This window comes from Geotrypetes seraphini, chromosome 7 (assembly GCF_902459505.1).
Source record: "Geotrypetes seraphini chromosome 7, aGeoSer1.1, whole genome shotgun sequence".
NCBI lineage: Eukaryota > Metazoa > Chordata > Amphibia > Gymnophiona > Dermophiidae > Geotrypetes > Geotrypetes seraphini.
Window position 1 is genome coordinate 152,097,524 of NC_047090.1, and position 17,694 is coordinate 152,115,217.

General features: G+C 41.9%; 1 protein-coding gene across 7 annotated transcripts in view; it reads left to right on the forward strand.

The window, feature by feature from the left end:
• Positions 1–17,694, forward strand: part of NUDT14 (nudix hydrolase 14) — a 157,715-nt gene that overhangs the window by 18,322 nt on the left and 121,699 nt on the right. For 2 of the 7 annotated variants that reach the window (XM_033951957.1, XM_033951958.1), the window contains exon 2: positions 2,586–2,673. The exons of the other annotated variants lie outside the window; for them this stretch is intronic. In XM_033951957.1, the coding sequence (XP_033807848.1) occupies positions 2,632–2,673 (42 nt within the window). In that variant the 5' untranslated portion in view covers positions 2,586–2,631. The remainder of the gene's footprint in view (positions 1–2,585; positions 2,674–17,694) is intronic. 7 annotated transcript variants of the gene reach the window in all.

The window sequence follows — 17,694 nt, forward strand, 5'->3', positions numbered from 1 at the left end:
AGGGGAGAGAGGGGATTCAGCAGGAGGAAGTGCGAATCCCTCCTGCTGGTGATCTTCAGGGGGGGGTTCTGGCAGAAGTGAGTGGGAATCTCTCCTGCCGGTGATCTTCGGGGGGTGGTGGGATGCTGGCAGGAGGGAATGGGAATCCCTCCTACTGTGAACATTTTTTTTGGGGTGGGGGATGCCGGCAGGAGGGACTGGGCACTCCTCCTGCTGGCTGACTTCACGGCTGGGGGGTTTCCTGCCACAGCTGCTCAGCTAATTGCAGCAGGGAGATTCCCTTGTCGCGATTAGCTCAGCGGTAATGCAGTTCTTTAACCAGCGCCTGTGACATGGACACAGGTTAGAGAATCAGGATAGTTAGGCATCTGTCCATCAGGACTCATGTGATTTTATATAGGATGCCCTTGTGCGATTCGCAAAAGCCGTTTAGACGGCTGTTGAAACTGGGCAAACTATACATATATCTAAATAATAAAAACATTCCAATTAATACCATCCTTACATCATTGTTATGTTTAACAGCAGTAACCCCATGAAGGAACTTTTTGTTTAATTTATGTGTGTTTAAAATAGCTGGGTATTCCTGGTATGTGGAATTTCTTGTATTATGAGTTGTGGTTAATGAGGGGTTAGCAATAGTTACAACAAAAAATGGATTCATTTTTAGAATTACCGTAATGTTTTGTAAAAGCTAACATTCTTAGAGTTTTATTTTTAATATCATGACAAAGTTACATTTCCATCATATTTTTAGTATTTTTTCCCCCTCTGTCTGATAAGAACAAATGAAAGTCCCAGAAACCTTGTGATAAGGGCCTGGGAGAAAAGCTTAGGATGATATCTTTAGATTGTTACTAAGCCAAGGATTCCATTAGTCCCCTGCTGTTCTTTACTGAGGTTATTTTAATGGTTTTGAAAGCAAGCATTTGGGAAGAGGTAATATCATTACTTTCAAAGTAATGGTTTGCTGACAGAATTTCTCACGCTATATGGGAATTAAGGCCCCAAATACTCGTAACCTGAAAAAGAGAATAAAGTTTGGGCTATAAAAGAGGCATTTTCAAAGAAACTAATATTATAGAAAATGCAAACTGTTTTTCAGTTGAGAAAGGTAGATTGAGGAGTAGCTTTAGAAAATATTTCTTCATGAAGAGGGTGATGGATGCATGGAAAAGGTTCCCAGTAGCAGTGGTACAAGTAAAATCAGTAAAAATATTTAAGAAAAAGTCATGGGATAAGAACTGAGGGGCAATTATATCATTTGGTGCCAAGAAGTAGGTGCCACAGTGGGGTGTGCATAGTGCCAGTTTTAAAGCGGCACTTAGGAGCGCCTAAATTGTTATAGAATGCTATTTCCAACCTACTTTGGGGCATCAAAAGTTAGGTGTACTCACTTACACCATGTCAGTGATTTTGTATTATGTACATAACACTGATCAGTAATAATTGCTATGGGCATTACGCACCATAGACAAGTTGGTGCACCCAGATGCGCACATCAATTTATGCAACTAATAGTATTCTATAAGTTGTGCATGTTGTTTAGCGACATACCCATGGCCTGCCCATGTGGACACCCCTTTCAGTTATGCGTTATAGCACTTAGACCAGGGGTGTCCAATGTCGGTCCTCGAGGGCCGCAATCCAGTCGGGTTTTCAGGATTTTCCCAATGAATATGCATGAGATCTATTTGCATGCACTGCTTTCAATGCATATTCATTGGGGAAATCCTGAAAACCCGACTGGATTGCGGCCCTCGAGGACCGACATTGGACACCCCTGACTTAGACGCTATCTTATAAAATAGTGCCTAGTATGTGTCACTGCCAATTGTTGTTACCAGTGACATGCACAGGCAACACAGACTTCTAGGGCCCATTTATAGACTTGCTTCATGTGTGTTCCTAGTTACAGAGAAGAGAGGGGAAAGGTAAAAATAAGCTGTGGTTTATGTGTCCATACCAGTACACCATGACACACTGATATGCCTGGAAAAAAAGGAAGCAAAGCACTTCCTGATGTTCAGATTTAGAATGGGCTCAACTCTCAGCACTTTGCAGCAACAAAAAGGCATCCTCTATGGCTCTTATGCATGCAGGAACTCCTTTCTGACCTCACATCAAGTCATACATGCCTGTCTTCTTCCTGGATACTGCATGAGGCTTAGAGTTTAGGAATTAACAGAAGCATGTAACGTATGAGTAACCAGCCCTGCTTTGTGCAGCATGTACATTTCAAAGTTTCAAAGTTTATTTGAGATTTGATGGATCGCTTAATCAAACTTCAAAACAATGTACATAACTAAAATCCATACAACTTTCAGGGGGGGCAAAATATGCCACATATAACCACAGACAAGACTTATGCATAGTGAGGAAAGAGGGAAAGAAATACAATATTTTGAAGAAAATAATTCAAAAAGGGAATGGACAAAAGGGAGGGAGACATTAAAAGAAAGAAAGTCACAGGGTAGACCCTAAGGAATGATTCAAGACAAAGAGTACTAGCAGTTGAAGGCATCTTTAAAAAGAGAGCATTTCAACTTACTCTTGAATCGGTCTAACATGCGTTCTTCCCTTAGGTGAACTGGAAGAGAATGCCACAGTTGTGGAGCTGTTACAGAGAAAATGTATTGTCGGCAAGTATTGATAACCTTGAGAGAGGGAACTGTAAGTAAATGCTGATCGTTAAACCTAAGAATTCTTGTAGGGGCATAAGGGATTAAGAGTCTATTGATGAAGGCCGGGGCTTTATGAAGAAGGCATTTAAGGGCTAATAGAATATTTTATAAGATTTTCTGTGAGAAACTGGAAGCCAGTGTGATTTTTTGAGAAGCGGCGAGACGTGATCAAATTTTTTTTCTTTCATGATAAATTTTTTTATTGAGACGTTTTGAATAATTTGAAGACATATTATTTCTTTTTGGGCAATTCCCATGAATAGGGCATTGCAGTAATCAACTTTTGAGATTACCAAAGAATATATTAATATGGAGGAGGTGTTGCTGTTATCTATCACTCTTCTCTTCCTCTTAATTTTGAATTACCCAGTACCACCTGTGCATTTGCTGAAATCCTCCAATTAACACTCTCTAACCCTCTCCCTCTTCACTTCCAACTCCTTTATCTACCTCCCCCAATTATAAAAGACAATATAATATCTCGTCAATCTATTATTTTAGATTTCTGTATCTCCCATGAGTACCCTATATTAGGAGACTTTAATATTCATTTTGATGTCCCTAATAATCCAGTTACTTCTGATATTCTATCTTTTATTTCCGACATCTCACTAACTCCCCTTATACATAATTCTACACATTCAGCCGGTCATACCATTGATATGATCTTTGTCCCTAATTCTCTTTCTTCAGGATTTAAAAATCCTCAAACTTTTCTTATTTCCTGGACTGATCACACTCTAATTAGTCTAAATCTTCCCCAAAATTCATGCACATCTTTATCTAAATCATACACTTACCATACTCCTGATTACAGCAACATTACTACCAATTCTATTAATACCCACCTGGAACTGCACATAGAAGAATTTTCTGATCTTGCTTTCGATGAACAGTCCATAACCTGGTACTGCAAAACACAACAAATGCTAGATTATCTGGCCCCCATTCATTCCCACACTAATTCCATCTCCTCAACTAAAAAACCATGGAATAGCCAGGAATTTTTTCTTATTCGTTGTCAGCTCCGCTCTGTTGAAAGGATCTGGAGATGCAAACGCTCATCTACACTTAAAAAATACAAAGAACAAGCCAACTTCTATAAGAAATCCCTACAGGTAGCCAAGAAAAAATACTATACTAACCGTATATCTACCACAAAAAACTCTTCAGCACTATATTCCATTGTTCGCTCGCTCTCCCCCTACGATAAAAGACCCGGTCCTACTTCAAACCAACCGACAGCCCAAGCCCTGGCTGACTATTTTGATCAAAAAATCTATGTTGTACGAACAACACTTGTTAGCTCTTCAAAACCTAACACACCCACTTCCTCTTTACCCAAATATTCACTTCCCTTCAGTTCATTCTCAACTTTTTGTTTACCTACACTAGAGGAACTGCAGGTCATAATGCAGAGCCTAAACCCTAGGAACAACTCTCTAGAAAATTTGTCCCCCACTTTTCTCAAAAATCACTTTAACATCTTTGGTCCATTCATACTTGACATGATCATCAAGAGCCTCACTACTGGTTATTTACCATCTTCTTGGCAATCTGCTCTTGTATTTCCAAAGCTCAAACAAATAAACAAATCTGAAAATCAAATCAATAACTACCGTCCTATTGCAAACTTACCTTTTCTAGCAAAAATAATTGAAAAACTGGTCTTTAACCAGCTGTCCATCTTCACTGAAAAAACTTATGCATTACATCCCTATCAAACAGGTTTTTGAAAAAATTACTCCACTGAACTGTCACTCATTGGATTAACTACTTCAATTCATTACTTTAAAGACCACCGTAACTCCTCTATTCTAATCTCCTTAGATCTCACTTCTGCTTTCGATACAATTGACCATTCCCTACTTCTAGCTTGACTAGAATCTATTAATATCTCAGATACCGTTTTGCAATGGTTCTCCTCCTACTTTCAAGACCGAAACTACAAAGTCAGTTTTAATGACTCCATCTTTTCCACTATCTACCAAAACTATGGAGTGCCCCAAGGTTCAATTCTTTCTCCCCCTTCTCTTTAATATATTCCTAGCTCCACTACTCACCCTGGTGCAATCTATAGGTTTTACTGTCTATACTTATGCTGATGATATTCAGTTACTTCATCCCATAAATCCTACATCCCCTGAAGACATAACAGAAATTAATCAAAAACTCAATAAAATCAGCCTTTGGCTTCGGCATAATAAACTATCATTGAACATTCTTAAAACTACTAGTGTTCTTTTCTTGATTTCCCCAGATGACCATCTATGTCTACCCATCAGTATTGACTCCTCCCCAATTCAAATGGATAACAAAGTTAAACTTCTTGGAGTCATTCTAGACAGGGATCTTACTTTCCATCAACAAATTAGTGCAGTCATGCAGAAAAGTTTTCATAAGCTCAGGCTCATCCGTTCTATTTCCTCTTTTCTCGACCATTCTTCTATTAATATCTTGATTCACTCCCTAGTAATTTCAACCATTGATTACTGTAATGCCCTCTATCAAGGCATAACCCAGAAAGAAATCCGTCATTTACAATTATTACAAAATACTGCTGTTAAATTAATCTTATCATGCTAAAAAGTTTGATTATGTCATTAGAGAGTTGCGCGGGGACAGAAATCCCACCCGTCCCTGCCAAAGTCCCACTCGTCCCCACGAGGACTCCCACCCGTCCCCGTGAGGAATCCCCTCCGTCCCCACAAGGAATCCCCTCCGTCCCCGCCCGTCCCTATAAACTTCAGAAATAGTTATTTCATTTAATTTTGCTACTGAATTAAAGGCTCTGGTAGAAACCCATTTACAAATAAGCAAAAAGACTTTATTAATTTGGAAATATTAATTGGGAAGAATACATACTTTGTAAACAGGTTTCTACCAGAGCCTCTAATGTTTATAAATTTTTATCAACACAACTAATATACTACTTTATCCTGAAGCAAAAAAAAAAAAAGAATTTTTTTTTCTACCTTTGTTGTCTGGTTTCTGCTTTCCTCATGTTCTCATTCAATTCCTTCCATCCACTGTCTCTCTTCTCTCTGCGTCTTCCATTTGCTCTGTTACTGTGCCTCTCCCTTTCTCCCCCTTCCAAATTGGTCTGGCACCCATCTTCTTCCCTCCACTTCCTCCATAGTCTGGCATCTCTGTCTTCTTCCCTGCCAGCATCTTCTCCCCACTCTCTCTTCCCCATTTCCTTTCAGCGTCCTTCTCCCCCCCATCTTCCCCATGTCCTGTCAGCGTCCTTCTCCCCCTCTGTCTTCCACATGTGCTTTCAGTGTCCTTCTCCCCCCTCTGTCTTCCCCATGTGCTTTCAGCATCTTTCTCCCCCCTCTGTCTTCCCCATGTGCTTTCAGCGTCCTTCTCCCCCCCCGTCTTCCCCATGTCCTGTCAGCATCCTTCTCCCCCCTCTGTCTTCCACATGTGCTTTTAGTGTCCTTCTCCCCCTCTGTCTTCCCCATGTCCTTTCAGCATCCTTCTCCACCCCTTTGTCTTCCCCATGTGCTTTCAGCATCCTTCTCCACCCTCAGTTTTACCCATTTCCCTTAAGCGTCTTTTCCTCTCCACTCCACCTTTCCTCCCTTTCTCTCTCCCTGCCCCCTTACCTTCGTGGTGCTTCCCCGCCCGAGCGACAACAGAACAGGTCCGGTCTGACAAACCTCCCTGCCCTTAACCTCCCTTGGTTCGCCACTCAGCCGCGAGGCTACTCTCCTTCTCCTTACCTGCCCTGCCTGCAGCACAGAGCTGAACGGAAGTCTTCCCGACGTCAGCGCTGACGTCAGAGGGAGGGAGGGCTTTGTTTAAGCCCTCCCTCCCCTCCGACGTCGGGAAGACTTCCGTTCGGCTCTGTGCTGCAAGCAGAGCAGGTAGGGAGAAGAAGAGCCGCGCAACTGAGTACATCCAGCCCCGCAGGAACCCCGTGACCCTCGGAGGCGTCCCCATGGGATCCCCGCGACCTTAGGGGGCGTCCCCACAGGATCCCCGTGACCCAAAGGGGGAACCCGCGGGATGCCCGCGGGTCCCACGGGATTCCCGTCGTCCCTGTTCCTGTGCAGCTCTCAACATGTCACCCCTCTTCTCCGTAAAGCACATTGGCTGCCTGTTTCTCATTGTCTTTCCTATAAAATACTTCTCCTCACCTTCAAACAAAAGATTCTAATCAACCGGCATTTATAGATAAACTTTTGATCCCCTACTCATCATCAAGGGTCCTCTGATCAAATAATCAAAATTTACTTTCTATACCGTCAATATGGGAACTGTTTAATGACACCACTCGCAAATCCATCTTCTCAGTTACCGTCCCCTCTTTGTGGAATGCCCTTCCACTCGACATTCGATTAGAGAACTCCCTCGAAAAATTTAAAACTAAACTTAAAACTTTCCTTTTTAAAGATGCTTTCATTCTCTAGCATCAGCCTCCACCTTCTAACTTCCTGATTCATATATAGTTTTGAAATATCTAACACTTCTTCTGAAGTGATCCCCTCCTATTGTTTTTACCACTCCCCATTTACCGACCTTTTTTATTAATTTGACTTCGATGCATATTAAACAACCTCTCCTTCCCCTACCATCCTTTCGTCTCATGTATGTTCATTTAAATTTGTCCACTGTTTTTAACATTTGATAAACTACCGTTTTTATTTGCTTCCTTTAATTGTTTTTATAATTTTTTATAATGTACACCATCTAGACATGTATTTTTATAGACGGTTTATCAAAAATAAAGAATCTTGAATCTAGGTTCTAAGAATGTCGAAATGGAGCGTATTTGACGTAGTCTGAAAAAGATAGATTTAACAACACTGATAATATGCTCATGAAATGATAACTTGTGATCGAAAATTACTCCTAAGATCTTAATCGAGTTGACTATCTTTAGGGTAATGGAGAAGCTAGAGTTAGGATTGTCTTTCCACCGGAAAAGCATTGCCTTTGATTTTACAACATTTAGTTTGTTAGCATCTAGCCATTGGTGTATTTGCTCTAGTTTCTTGTTAATTGCTAAGATATCATGGGCATTCTCGGAGTCTAATGGATGCAAAAGCTGGATGTCGTCAGCATAAGCGAAAGCATTGAACTCGATGGATTGGCAGAGAGTCATCAGAGGAGCTAGAGAAATATTAAACAGAAGTGGTGATAGAATGGATCCTTGTGGAATACCATTTCATTAAATACCACCTCCTTTCCCCTCTCCTGAACCTTTTAGTGTTTCTCTAGCTTTTCTTATGGCCATATGAGGTCCATATTCACTGCCTGCTGCACAGAGGTCAGTGTGCTACACAATTTATTTGAAAAATTGTGTCTTGAGCTTGAAAATACTGGGAAAAACTAGTTTATGGTCTTGCACAGGGAGTAAATTGGGCAGCCTCAAAGAATCTTGTAGTTTTTATGTCAGGTTGGTGGTCCCTACAACTACTAAGCCACTCTGGCTGTAAAGATTTTAAATGGGTTCTATTCATGTATATACTGCACGGGAATACAAACAGGACCTGGCATACACATTGCAGGATTTAAACAGCGTGACACAGGTTCCCTTCAGGGATAAGGGGTTTAAACAGCTCAAACAGGTTTAGTTACGACATTCAAATTCTGGTTTAAAGTTTACAAGGTTGACGCTTCACATATCTCCTCTGGGTTCTCTCATTCTGGTCCTTCAGCCTTTAAAGGTTCCAGAGAGGCCCAGGCCAATTTCGACTTCTGAGGCCCCTAGCTGTAATAAAATTCAAAAAATGACAAGACGTAAAACAAAATAGGCCACTAAAAAAGGGAGTGAGACATAATTTGAAGCTGCTTTTGAGCAGGGCCAGTGCTAGAATTGATATACTGTTTTATTAGGGAATTTTGATGTCTTGTTTTAAATGTATCTTTATGATTTTATATTGTGTTTTTACTACGTTGTACATAACACTGATCAGTAATAATTGTAATGGCATTAGGCACCTTAGACCAGCGGTGGGCAACTCCGGTCCTCAAGGGCTGGAATCCAGTTGAGTTTTCAGGATTTCCTCAAAGTGTATGCAAATAGATCTCATGAATATTCATTGAGGAAATCCTGAAAACCCGACTGGATTCTGGCCCTTGAGGACTGGAGTTGCCCACCCCTGCCATAAACAAACCTTTATCCTGGGATCTCTCTTGAGATTTTGATAAATTTAACAATTATTGCAGAACCATTCCTCCCAGAACTATCATATTTTTAAAATAATAAACTGTGGGATCCTTGTACTAAAGCTTAGTGCATGCTAACAGACATTAGTGTACGCTTTAAATATAAAATAGAGTGCACAGCATTTAGTGTGTGCTAAGCTTTAAAGAGTCCCTTTGTGTTATAAATATGTGTAACCCTTGTAAAGGTTCTCACATCTTTTATACATTTTTCCAGTCTGCAGTCTAAAAATAAAATGCAGACTACTTTAAGGTAGCAGTTTGTTTCTTTGATGTTTGCAATATTCTTTAGGTTTTGAAAGATCATTTATAGAAATATTCAAAAAGATATTTTTATATTATGTCATTTTCTACTATATATGTTTTGTCTTCCAGCCACTAACTGGGGGATGCACTAAAGTCAGCGATCGTCACTAGACCTGTTTTCACAGCTTTAGCAATGATCGCTGTTATCGACCCAATGCACAAAACGGCCCACCTATTATACTGCAGGTCCCATGCGCTCACATTGCTAAGACCACTTTTTACTGCAAAGTGGAAATATTATATTGTACTGAATGTATTTAAGATGCACAAAAAGCACCTGTGCATATACAGTGTAGTGCTGCCAAAGGCTTTGAGAATGCTGAGTAACGTCTGTACCAGAGCTCCGTCAGATGACATCACCCATATGTGAGAATACATGCCCTGCTGTCCTTGGAGAACACTTGCAAGTGAGTAACGTTGTTTTCACTGGAGCTGAGCGATTCTTGTCCCTCACCTTTCCTGCCTTGCCACTGATTCCTCATCCTTATTTTTTCTTGCCAACCTTTCTGCTCCTCATCTTCAATGGCCCTTCCAGATTTTGTACTATTCTCCTAGTCTCACTCTTCTCCACTCCTTTCTGTTCCTCTTTCCCCTTCTTTTGTGACTATGGGGCTCATTTTCAAAAGAGAAAAACATCCAAAAAATGGCATAAAGTGGCTTTTGGATGTTTTGTTTGCTAAAACGTCCAATTTGCCATTTTCTAAACATATTTTAGTTGATTTTATATGCTGTTTGTCTGCAGTGTATCTGAATCGTAAGTAGGTGTATTTTGAATGGGATTAGGGCAAATTTATGATTTGGACGTTTTTCTTGAATAATGGAACATTGCAGAAAATATCCAAGGCAAAATTTGGATGTTTGAGGCAAGACCTGCTTCAATAACAAATGGCCCGGAATCTTCTCTCCAACGTCAGAATTGACATCGAGGGGGAGGGCTTGTGAGCCGGCAGCCTGCGAGTCGCACGCACCCTAGCCCGTCCCTGCACGGAGTTGCTGCTGGTGGAGTGTGTCGGCTCTGGTGATATGACAGGGTCGGCTTTGGGGGTGGGGGTGGGGAGGGGTGCTGTGGCGGGTAGGGAGACAGGGAGGGATCCCTGGTGGCAGCAGCTTCAGTGGGGGACAGGCAGGGATCCACGCCAGTGCCTGCAGCTTCTGTGGATGGGTCGGCTTCGGGGGGGGGTGAGGGGACACAAATTCAACACAGAAGGAAGGAAAGGGGCATGAACATGGGGGCATTAACCTAGGACATAGGAAGGATGTTAAAGAAAGGGAGAATTGATGGGCATGAGTGTGAGAAAATATCAAACAACATAGAAAAAATCCACACCTGGGCAACCACAAATATACTTAAACTAAATGCCACCAAAACCAAAGCCATCTGCTTCCACACTGCTCAGCAGAACGCCCTGACGAGCATTAATCTTCAATCCGGTACCACCTCGCAGTGGAGAAATCCTCAGAAGTACTTGGCATCATTCTGGATGACACACTCACAATGGATCCTCAAATCTCCAGCCTCTGGAAAAAGACCATCTTCACCATGTGCCAACTAATGCTTATTAAACCATACTTCTACCAACATCATTTTGCTCTGATTGTCCAGCTGATGGTACTACCCCAGCTAGACTACTGCAACTCAGCATCAACACCACTCTAGTTCACAAACTGCAGCTCATTCAGAACACAGCTGTTAGACTTATCTTCAACCTAAAGAAATATGATTTGATCTCAGCCTCCCTCAAACAACTACACTGTCTACCAATTTCATTGCAAATTCTCTTCAAAATATCATGCATCTTACACCACATAATCCACAGAAATTCAGCCACTCCTCTCACCCAACTATTCTCAATGGTCTGATCTACCTCTAGGAGGCTCATAAACAGAATACAGTTCTACAGAATACTTCTACAAAAAATCTCCATTACAAGTGCTTGTTCCACTTCATGCTTACCTTCATAGGAGTAAAAACCTGGAATAACCTACCAGAAATGATCAGAAAAGAAACTAAACATACATTTAAGAAGAAACTGAAAACCTTCCTCTTTGACAGCTGAACCCACATGACTTCTCAGAAATGAACCTTTCCACCTCTTTCTCTAGATGAAGCTCCTAGATAACTGAGATTTCTTGCACCCCTCTGCCCCCCCTTTCAAGGCCCCCTTTTATTCCTTCCTCCTGATCCCCATTCATCCCCTATCTGAAAGTCGCCTAGAGCCTGAATAGGTATGTGCAACACACGAATGGAAGATTAGATTAAAGTGAGTGAGAGATGGTGCACATGGGGAAAGGAAGAAAGGAAAATTGGGCATAGAGAGAGAGGAGTGAGGTAGAGAGCATGGGGAATAGAAGGATGAGAGGGAGAATGTTGGATAAGGTGGTGGAGAGGGCAGATTGAAGGAGATGCAAGGGGGAGGAATGTTGAATATAGTGATGGAGGGAGAAATGTGGCATTGTGCTGGAGAGAGGTGGTAGAAGGAGAAATGGGCATGGGGCTGGTGGGCAATGGTGAAAAATGCTGCACATGATCCAGGAGATGAGAGAGGGAGAAATGTTGGATGTGGCAGTAGAGGGGGGTGGGAGAGATTGCCTGGATCGCTCAAGACAGATGGACAGAGAGAGAGAGAAGGAGACATATTGCTAATAGGGGTGGAGGAGAGAGAAAGAAAAGTTGGACTCATGGAGGGACAGAGAGAGAGAGATGTTGGTTGGGGAAGGAAATGGGGTCCAGAGGAGAGGAAGCGTGCAGGAGGCAGAAAGAAAGAAATATTGGAAATGCAACCAGAGACTCATTAAATCACCAGACAACAAAAGTAGGAACTTGGGTGGGGGTACTTGGTTGGTATTTGTTAGGCTTAGGGGGTACTTGGCTTAATGAAGCTGAGAAACACTGGTGTAGTGGATTGTAGAGATGTGGGACCAAAGCCCATATCCCACTCTAACTAGTACACTTGTGGAGAACAGTACGAGTCCTCTAAAACTTAATGTACCAATATCTAGGTGACACCTGCAGGCTTAAGGGCTATTAGGGAGATATATAGTTGGGTATAGTAGGTTTTGGGTGAGTTTTGAGGGTTCACTATACAATGTAAGGGTTTATGGTGAGATGTATACCTGGAACCTTTTATGTGAAGTTCACTGCAGTGCCCCCTCGGTTGCCCCATTGCTCTGCTGGGATGTCCATGTGGCCAGTCTGCTAAAAATGCTTTTGTGTATTTTTCATTTGGGGGGGGAGTGTTTTATTTATTTATTTCTTCAATTTTCTATACCGTTCTCCCAGGGGAGCTCAAAACGGTTTACATTAATTTATTCAGATACTCAAGCATTTTTCCCTGTCTGTCCCGGCGGGCTCACAATCTACCTATGATTCAAAAAGATAGATACACTGAGGACAAACACATAAAGGTAATGGCCATTTCTGGTTTGAAAATGGCCATTTTCTCTACTGGATTTTTGGTTGTTTTCCCAAAATGTGCAAAATTGGATTTAGATATCATATTGAAAATGCCCCTTTCCTGTTATGAATCTCACCACATGCCACTGAATATATGTAATATAAGGTCTTGGTATTATCTACTTATTACCAGTAACTTAAACTTATGAACATGTAACAACTTGTCACTGGAAATCCTTCTCCCAAAAGCAAATCTTAGCTGGTATGTGATATGTCTGCATTAAAATGAGTTTCCATGCTATAAAAGCTTAAGTGATACTTCTATAAAATTTTGTTTAAAAAATTACACACCTAAAACCTATGATTGAAAATTATTTATTTTTCAAAAATCAACCTTTTCTTTATTTTTTAAGTATAGGGATTATGTTTGCTATTTGCAGCTTGTGAGATATGAACCACCCAGTAGTGGGTGGATAAATAGAAAGGATTTCTCATCTGCTTTTAATTCAGAATTCTGTCACAAAGTTCACTTGCATTTGGTGTAGGAATTTATTGCACTTTTTTTTTTTAAATGTTTTCAAAAATAATCTGAAGAAAACAAGGAAGGCAAAAAAACCCTCAATAAATGAACAAACACAGTAAAAGTGGGGCTGGAACTGCACACATCAACTGTAAATGAGTACATTGGACTAAATCTTCTCTCTCCTTATATACCTCCCAGAGAACTTTGTTCCTCAGTTAAGCTGCTCTTAGCTGTACCCTTCTCCTCGACTGCGAATTCCAGACTTTGTTCCATTCATCTAGCTGCCCTCTATGCATGGACTAAATGACCCAAATTTGTCCATCAAGCCTCTTCCCTTACGTTGTTTAAAAGCAGACTGAAAACCCACCTTTTTGATATAGCCAGTGGCGTACCAAGGGGGGGGCGGGGGGGGCGGTCCGCCCCGGGTACCAAGCCCTGAGGGGGTGCTCCCGGTCCGGTCCAGTTACCCCCCCCCTGCGCCGGGTGTCGCGTCTGGAAACAGCCTGCAGCAAGATCGCGATGCCAGAGATCTTTGCCTGCTTCGACTGTTTCCTCCGCCACGGTCCTGCCCCTCCTCTGATGTCAGAGGAGGGGCGGGACCGCGGCGGAGGAAACAGCCGAAGCAGGCAAAAATCTCTGGCATCGCGCGATCTTGTTGCAGGCTGTTTCCCCTGGGCAGTAGCGTACCAAGGGGGGCGAGGGGGAGGTCCATCCCGGGTGCCGCCTTAGGGGGGGGTGCACAGCTGGCCCGGTCCCTATCGCGCTCCTACCCTCCCAGCGAAAGCAGCATCGGCGCCATTATCGAAAAAGGTAATGGCGCCAGGCCTTGGAGCACCAAGGCAGACCGCTTCTCCCCCCTCCCAGCCGAAACCCCGCTGACCATCCTATCTCTCTCCCCCCCCCAAGTGAACCTTTCTGACCCTCCCAGCGAAAGCAGCAAACCTCCCTCCAGTAGCGTCGGCTTTATCCTCCCTCTGCCGCATCACTGATGACGTCATCAGTAACGCGGCAGAGGGAGGAGAAAGCCGCGAAGGAGGTTTGCTGCTCTCGCTGGGAAGGTCGGAAAGGTTCACGGGGGGGGGGGGGATAGGAGGGTCAGCGGGGGTTCGGCTGGGAGGGGGGGAGAAGCGGACTGCCTCGGTGCTCCATTACCTTCTTCGGGCAGCAGCAGCGTTTACAATTCGCTGCTGTTGCCGGCTTCAGGCCTTGTTCTCTGCCGGGTCCTGCCTACTTCCAGTTTTCATGAAGACAGGACCCGACAGAGAGGAAGGCCTGAAGCGGGCAACATCAGTGAATTGTGAATGCTGCTGCTGCCCGATGAAGTTCAGGACATCAGGACATCGGGGAAGGAGCAGGGAGAAATCGGCTGCTGGCTTGGGGGTGAGGGTAGGGAAAGAATCGTGGAAGTGGAGAAATCGGCACGATGGCTTTGTGCAGGCTAGGGGGAGAGAGAAAGAAAGGAAAAAATAAAGAGGGGGGGCCAGGGGGGAGAGAGAAAGAAAGGCAGAAAGAAAGAGGGGGACCAAGGGGAGAGAAAGAAAGGCAGAAATAAAGAGGGGGACCAAGGGGAGAGAAAGAAAGGCAGAAATAAAGAGGGGGTCAAGGGGGAGAAAAAGAAAGGCAGAAAGAAAGAGGAGGGCCAGGGGGAGAGAGAAAGAAAGGCAGAAAGAAAGAGGGGGACCAAGGGGAGAGAAAGAAAGGCAGAAATAAAGAGGGGGGTCAAGGGGGAGAGAAAGAAAGGCAGAAAGAAAGAGGGGGGCCAGGAGGAGAGAGAAAGAAAGGCAGAAATAAAGAGAGGAGCCAGGGGGAGAGAGAAAGAAGAAGGATCAGAAGAAGGACCAGAGACTCATGAAATCACCAGACAAAAAAGTAGGAAAAATGATTTTATTTTCAACTTAGTGATCAAAATGTGTCCGTTTTGAAAATTTATATCTGCTGTCTATATTTTGCACTATGGCCCCCTTTTACTAAACCGCAATAGAGTTTTTTAGCGCAGAGAGCCTATGAGCGTCGAGAGCAGCGTGGGGCATTCAGCGCAGCTCCCTACGCTAAAAACCGCTATCGCAGTTTAGTAAAAAGGGAGGGGGAATATTTGTCTATTTTTGTATAGTTGTTACTGAGGTGACATTGCATAAAGTCATCTGCCTTGACCTCTTTGAAAACCCGCGGAATATAAATGATAATTAACATTTTCTCTGCGTACAGCGTGCTTTGTGTTTTTAAAATTTTATTGTTGGTAGATCATTTTGACTTGGCCACAAAGGTAAGGGGGAGGGAGGGAGGGGAACTGCTGAAAGACATCTAATAATCCTTGCAGGCTTGACTGCAGGGAATTATTTTTGTAAAATCATGTTTTGTTATGTGACTGGCATTATCTAGACTTTAATTTCTATGAATGAATAGAATGAAAATGATATAAAATTACTTGCTTGTTTTTATGTGCGTGCGCTGAAGGAAAGTGGAGAGAGAGTGGGCTGAGGATGCTGAAGGGAAATGGGGAAGAGAGTGGGGAGAAGACGCTGATTTATAAATTGACAATTGTACAGAATATTGTTTCTTTTTATACTTTAATATAAACAATTCAAGGCTTGTGTGGATGGAATCAGGTGGTTTGCGGGGATGGGGACCGAGCTTACGGGGATTAGTCCAATAAAATTGTATTTTTTTATATCTCATTATTTGTTTTATTTTTATTTGTTAATTTATAAAGTGGTGATTGTTATGTATCAGTTTTTTCAAATTTACATCTACTGTCTTTATATTTTGCACTGTTTTAGAGGACATGTGTTACTGTTTTTTGTGGTGTTGCATTGTATCCAGGGTCTGGTTTCTTGGCGGATCAGTTTAACTTTTGTCTACATATTTCTATTTTTAGTTTGTGATTATTCCATTTTGGGCGAGGGTGTATCTCTGTTCTGTGTGTATGAAAAAGACATAGTTTTCAGTTGGCATTGACTACAGGACCAATTGACTGTGCGGGATCTGGCTTGTTTAGTTTTACAATGTATGTGTTGGTGTTCTAGTGCTCACTGCAGTGTTTAAGATGCAGCCTTTTCCTAGGTACACTCTTGTGGTGCGATATGTAGATTGGTACTAAAAATCATATTTTTCATATAGATGGGGGGGTGTCAAAAAATGATGGGCCCTGGGTGCCACATACCCTAAGTACGCCACTGCCTGCAACTACTCCATATGTACTTCTAATGTCATGACAATTTAGACATAATTTATGTTTTGTTATGTTTGGAATAATGGTTACATATATGAGGTTCAATAAAAGAAAATTTTCACTGCCTGTTTCTATTCTGACCATTTATTCCATTTCATGGTTATTGCAAAAAAAAAAAAAAAAATTTTTACATGGGGGGGGGGGGGGTGTCAAAAAATGATGGGCCCCGGGTGCCACATACCCTAGGTACGCCACTGGATATAGCTTTCAATCTATAACCCTACTTCCCACTGCCCATCAACCTAGCTAGCAGATTAACCCTTTCCATTACTTGTATCCATGACATCCTGTTTATCTGTTTAGTCTGTTTAGATTGTAAACTCTTTCAAGCAGGGACTGTCTTTGTGACTCTGTACAGTGCTGCATACCTCTGGTAGTGCTATAGAAATAACAGTAATAGTATAAGGATTCGACATAAAATAAAATATATAAAACATCAGACTGCAATATTTAAAATAATCATAAACCAATCAATAAATAAAACATATCCTTAATTAAAGTTCAAAATTTTGAACAGATATCAATATATCGAATGAGTGAGAAATTATGATATGTACCATTGCAAACTCATGAATAACAATGAAAGCACATTCGGAAATGCAGTGATAGAAGCTCTTTTAGAAAACTGTTAAAAACACAATTATTTGTTGATGCATTTTTCTGAGTACTGATTTTTGTTAAAATTAATGCTGTCTGTTTCTACTTGCCCAGATTTGTTTTAACATTTTTATGTATGTAATAATTTTGTGAACCGTTTGATATAAAATGGTATAGAAATTTTTAAAATAATTAATTAATTAATAACAAAAGAAGACCATGTGCATAAGTAATATCAAAGTAATCAAGAGAAACAGATATGCTATTTACCAGCAATATGCACATGGTCTTCTTTTGTTATATATATATATATATATATGGGTAGAGAGAGCCAGCAAAAACTTAGCCAGTAAAATGTGATATTCAGCACTTAGGTAGTCAATCCCAGAACCCCCCCCCCCTTAAAAAACCCCAAAAAACCCAAAACCAATCAACAGCCAGTTTTGGCTTGGGCACTAACCAGGCATTTTCAGTAGCACTATCTGGTTAAGTGCCACTGAAAATACCCGGTTAGCCTCAGTAGACTATTTAAATGGCCAAGAACCTTGGGCCCATTGTATGCTTCTTAGGATTAAGAGCTCTAGAAAAGAAGTCTGGTGCACTAAAACATTCAAAAGTACATTTATAAAAAAAACAACCCATATCATCCAAACTCTAAATACTTCACGGCCTGATTCTATCAACGGAACCTAAATTGGTAGGCAACTCGGAAGATGGCACCTACTGTGTCATTCAAAGTTAGGTTCCATTTATAGAATCACGCCTAGTGGGGCCTGTATCATGTTAG